The 5,842-nt window shown below is 37.2% G+C and overlaps 1 protein-coding gene across 1 annotated transcript; it reads right to left on the bottom strand.

The window, feature by feature from the left end:
• Positions 1-1,723: 1,723 nt before the first annotated feature.
• Positions 1,724-3,706, bottom strand: LOC112513392 (zeatin O-glucosyltransferase-like). Its single transcript, XM_025119631.1, has 2 exons — positions 3,633-3,706; positions 1,724-3,284 (listed from the first exon to the last, which is right to left on the bottom strand). Exon 2 carries the CDS (start codon positions 3,232-3,234, stop codon positions 1,855-1,857), a length of 1,380 nt encoding a protein of 459 aa, XP_024975399.1. The 5' UTR covers positions 3,235-3,284; positions 3,633-3,706; the 3' UTR covers positions 1,724-1,854.
• Positions 3,707-5,842: the final 2,136 nt, after the last annotated feature.

Genomic DNA, 5,842 nt, shown 5'->3' with positions numbered 1-5,842 from the left:
ACGTATTTGAGCTAATATACGTTTATGTATGTTAATGAGATAAAAGTGTAAAAATAAATTTTAAAAATAAATAAATTAAGTATAATGTATTTTATAACGTATTTTAGCTAATGTATTTTAATGTGATAATGGTATAAAAATAAATGATGTATCATAAATTAAATAAATAATTATAAAATTATAAATCGTAAATATTAAAAATATTTTTTCACAGTATATATAATATATAATAATATAATTAAGTCAAAAACTATTCAATATTGGACTCATTTCGAAGATATTAATGAGACGATTATAATGGTGTAACTTGTTAAAATAAAAATGTATTTTTTAAACATGTTTTAATTGATATACGATTATGTATGTTAATTAACGATAGAGGGTGAGTGTATGTGAGGAGATGAGTGAGTGAAAAAGTGACGTAAGGGTAGTATAGATAAGTGTATTTTGGTCATTTAGTATTTTAAAATTTTTAAGACTTTTATTAAATTTACTTAATAAAATAGTATAGATTTCGACCAAATGAACTCATTGATTTTTTACTTTAATCCTCTTTATAAAAAGTAATGATTAAAAAGATGAATAAAAATTTGATGTGGACATTTGCAAGTGAAAGAATGCATTATGCATCTACTTAGTAATAAAGGGGAAACACATCTCTATGCGCGATTATCGTAACTCATCCGTCACACTCGATTCTCATCTTTACACGTCTGAAGCCATTGGATTAAAATAATTAGATGGATAATATTGGGTTAATGTTGAAATTTTGTTTCATGTTGTGAATCAATGCATATATCGTTTCACTTTGTGAAACAACATTGTGTTGTTTCACTTTCATTAACGTGAAACACTAAAGTGTTGTTTCACATCGTGAAAGACAACACCTTTACATTGAAACAACATAGTATTTTTTTTACACTATGAAACAACATATTGATTAAATCCGTCGAAAATCTCTCGAAGATTACAATCTGCTGAGAATCCCATAAAAAATACCCTAGAAATTCCATCAATAATTCTACGAATTATAGATTGTCGAAAATCGCTTCGAATATTCATAGTTTTTTCAACGGATCTGTTCCTTTGAAAATCTCTCCCACACCCACATTATCTCATATAATTTTTGATATTATCCACATATGATATATCTCATTTGATCATTGATATTGCATTCATATATTTTACCATTATCTTATCATGAGATATGTATAAAATTTTCGAAATGAATCATATGTGAGACATAACATAACATATATTATACGTATGTTTCCATCGAAAATCTTTGCAAACCCACATTTTCGACCAAAATGTTTCCGACAGGGATTTCCATTGAAAATCCGGCGAAGATCCATATTTCCTATCAATTTTCAGCGAAATTTTCCGTCTAAAATTGCCCTCTCTATTGTACTACGTGATATAGAGCATTTGTTTTATTGCGGGTCTCCTTCGTCAAAAATCAGCAACGGAAACCGCTTTGAAACCAAACTAACGCGATCAATTTAATGATCTGAGCAAAATACTTTTTCTGATATTCACTTTGCAGGTGTTGCACTTAATTATAGAAGTAGAAAATAAACGAAAACTAAGGGGTCATTTACCAAACACTTATCTGGTAAGTGATTACCGGTAAAATTTAATTCTATTATTTACCTACCATGTAAGATTTTAGTCCACCAAAACGACATCGTATGCAATAATTTACCCGGAGGCTTGCGTTTTCTTATTTTTATATAGTCAGACACATGCATATGCTTATGAGTGCGACTGTAATAAGATTCTCCTTGTTTTCATACATCACTTACGTAATATAACGCACAAACGACAATCGTTTAGCAAAAGTAATGATATTAATTACCTAGTTATGTGAGCAACAAATGAATCCATCTCCATTCGTGTAACTCCACCTTCTTCTACAGATCGCCTAACATCCTCACCAAGTTTACCAGCTCTCTTCCTCATCTCATCTGAACCCATCAATTTTCTGATACTTTTTTCAATACCTGAAGATGATATGATCTCATTATCCTCCCCATCTCTTACACTTATGCCGGTCTTTATCACCTCTGTTATTAACGTAGCATTTCTTGGTTGGTCCGAATGCATTGGCCAAGCAGCCATGGGAATTCCCATTGTGATGCTCTCCATACTCGAATTCCAACCACAGTGAGTCATGAACCCACCTGTTGCAGGGTGAGCCAGTATCTCTAATTGTGGTGCCCATTCTCGAACCACCAGTCCTCTTTCTTCAACTCTTCCTTCAAACCCTTTTGGTAGTTCAATTCTCCTGACTTCTCCTTCAAAGATATCTCCTTTATCTGCATCTCGTAACACCCAGATGAAGTTCTGCTCACTGTTCTCTAAGCCAATAGCAAGTTCTTGGATTTGTTCATCAGATAGTGAAGTCGTCGTCCCAAATGAAACGTATATCACAGAGTCTTTAGCTTGTTTATCGATCCACTCTAGCACCTTGTGACGTTTGCTAGGGTTTTCATCATCGATTATGGCCACTGGATTGAAAGGACCCATTGCCCACTGCTTTGAACTTCCACAAACTCCTTCTTCAGCAAGAAAATCGAGGAATTTGTGGTCGATGACTTTACATGCATCATAGAGATTGCCCGAATTAAACTTGTGGCAAACATTATTAGCCACAGCTCTTTCCAAGAAATCTGCAGGTATAACGCCTTCAAGAGTAGGGATCTTCCTAAGATGCATATAGGATTCAACATCATCTAAGCATGGCTTTCCTTTCCCTTCCCATATGTATGAGAATGTCGTAAAAGCCGAAGCACCATGGAAGACATAGGCTTCTGTGTTTTCAAATGAAACCACATCTTGAACAACTATGCTCATTAGATAATCATGAACAACGATGACTCGCCTGGCAGTGGGAGAAATTGTGGCCAAAAGTTGTGCAAATGGTTCACGTAGGTGAGATGAAGCTTTGAATGAAGCGATAAGGTGGGTGGGGAACTTTGTGGAAGCATTAGGGTCTGGTGGCGGAGATTCGAATTGGGGTGTTTGATACTCATGGTAATGGATGTTTGCTGCGGAGATGGGATCCCAACCATGGACTCGAAGCTTTGCTTGACGGTTGTGGGTGGTGGTGCCGACAATATGGATGGGTAGATTGTAGGCAGAAAGAAGACGAGAGAGGTGGAGGAGTTGGTTGAGATGACCTTGTGCGACAAAAGGCACCACCACCACCACAACTCCAGACTTCTCTTCCATGTTAATTTAGTAGGGACTTGAGGGTTGTCTGAAGCTCTTCCAATGGTGATCTATCAATATACATATATATGTATTTATATTTATGTGGTTATAATAGCACCTACTCAGAGGCATATAATAACACACAAGTCGTATATTAAAACGAGGCCATTTATTGGACTTAAAGTGTTAGACCCCTCTGCTGTCCAAACTCGATCCGGGCAGGGTGGAGGCCACACCGGAAAGGGGTCCAGCACTTGTATCAGACAGAAACGGTGGCCACGACCACCTTCCCATCCCATTCAATCTCCTCGACACTAACCCAAAACCCATTCAAACACGAATAAACGCATCACATCGCTAAAAGGAATAGGGTCACGACCAAAAAGACTAAACGAAAATGAGAAAGGTTGACTTACCGAAACCACCGCTTGAGTCTCCAAAACTTTCTGCACCGAGCTTGAGTCGAGCCCTTCAAACCCGTAATTTTCTTCTTGCTAGACCCTAACTGATTTCACTTCTGATTTTGGTATGGGAAAAAGAGAGACATTTAAACTAAACAATAGAAGAGTACGCTATCCTCCTTAACCTCCAGCCGACAAGGTTGACTGGGTCTCCTCCATGTCTCACGGCTTATCCTTTCAAACCCTTTTTGACGATCCATCTATTTCTACCATCAATCTATTTTTAGTCCTTATATATATAACACTACAAGATAAAAGCGGTTTAGAGAAGGATTTGTTTTAACTTTAAAAGTACTAAAAGCTTTTCTAAAGGTAAAGGTTTTAGGGAAGGTTTTCGGAGGGTGCGTTTTTGTTAGCTTTTAGAGACATTTTTTTAGGAGGCTTTACATAACTTTTCTAAAGGTGAGTCAACTTTTTTCAAAAAACTTCTCTAGAAGTATTTATTAGTGACGTTTTTAAGTGTTTGTGACGGCTTAGAAACGTCTCCAAAAAATACTTTCAGAGAAGGTTTACAAAAAAGTTTCTCTAAAGGTAATGTCTTTAGTGCATTTTACCTTTCTTTAAAGATGTCCTTAAGTTATACTTTGAAAACCTTCTCTAAAGGTTATCTTTAGATACAAATAATCAAAACTTTCTCTAAGGGTTATCTTTAGATGCACTTTTAAAACATCGATTCCTTCTCTAAAGAGCATATTATTTTCCTTCAACCATATTTCAGCTCTGTATTTATATATATATATATTATAAATAATAATATCAATCAATAAAAACAATACAAAAATCTCAAAGCAATAAATTTCATACATTTTACCATATAAAAGACAAGAATTTTTCACAACAATCTCTAACGTTCGACCAATCCATACATCCATTTTTTAGCATCCTCCCCAAACTCATTAGAAAACTTGATGCTCAAACTATCACTTCCCATCTATTTTCTAACTTTTTTGTTATATTATATTACTTGAAATATTAGGATCACGTCAACTTGAATGATATGGAAATTCGTTCGAAAGAGTGATTTGTAACAAAGATATTTGTTTATCTATATTTTGACGATACCATTTGTCACTTTTACTAGTTCGGATACCACATAGAGATATGTATTAAAGGCTATAATATCATTGCAATGGTGAATTCCGAGAGAAAATACCCTCAAAATGAATGGTGAAAATAGTTGTTTTGTAGGATTTTGACAGCATTGGTCTACTGAAATTGTATTTACATCTCACTCTAAGTCTTACACCCTGGATTTCTTTTATTATTTGTTAGTTTCATCAAGTGTTAACTCACACCAATTAAAGTCTTTAAAATCATCATTAGGGATGGTAATGGACCCCGACCCGTCGGGTAACCCGGTCCACCCACCCCGATCGGGGACGGGGAATCCCCGAAAAATCGGGTCCCGGGGACGGGGACGGGGATCCCCGCTTGGCGCAATCCGGGGATGGGGACGGGGACGGGGACGGGTATAGCACTCCCCGCCCCGCCCCGTACCCGTTATTTATATATATATGTGTTTTATAGGAATTTGGGCTTTTGACTTTGGGCTTTTATTGTAAAATATGTTATGATTTATGAATGCATCCCTGTCCACGGCTTTTATTTTCCCTTCCTTCCTTCCTCAGCCCAATCCACACCACACTTTTATTTTCCCTCCAAGACCTCCATGTCCACGGCTCCACGCACGACAGTGACGACACGCACCAGTCACGCTGCCTGCTGCTCTCCTCTCCACCACGACRCTGCTGCCTGCTGCTCTCCTCTCCACCACGACGCTGCTGCCTGCTGCTCTCCTCTCTCCTTTTCGACAGGCCGTCGGCGACGGTGAGTGGTGACAGTCCGACGGTGACAACGGCGACAGTCCCAACTCCCACGGCCTCTCCCTCTCGGCTCTCCCTCTCGGCTCTCCCTCTCGGCCTCTCCCTCTCGGCCTCTCCCTCTCGAACTCTCCCTGGTGTGTTATTGTAAGTGTTAGTTCTCTTAGATCACCTTCTTGTTAAATTATTGGTTTACCTTTATACCTCATCTATTTGCCTACTTTTTCTTGATTTGTGAACTAATGTGGACCCAAATTAGTATATTATTGTGGTTGATTAATTTATTTAAATAAGTTAGGGTTTTGACTTTCTTTATTTTAATTATCATAATCTATGGTTTTGACT

Source organism: Cynara cardunculus, assembly GCF_001531365.2.
Source record: "Cynara cardunculus var. scolymus isolate 2C chromosome LG 5, CcrdV1, whole genome shotgun sequence".
Lineage (NCBI taxonomy): Eukaryota > Viridiplantae > Streptophyta > Magnoliopsida > Asterales > Asteraceae > Cynara > Cynara cardunculus.
This window is presented reverse-complemented; position numbering and strand designations above follow the sequence as displayed.

What these genes read in the sequence shown, in the direction of transcription:
- LOC112513392 (XM_025119631.1), bottom strand. Translation starts at nt 3,234, where the DNA reads ATGGAAGAGAAGTCTGGAGTTGTGGTGGTGGTGGTGCCTTTTGTCGCA.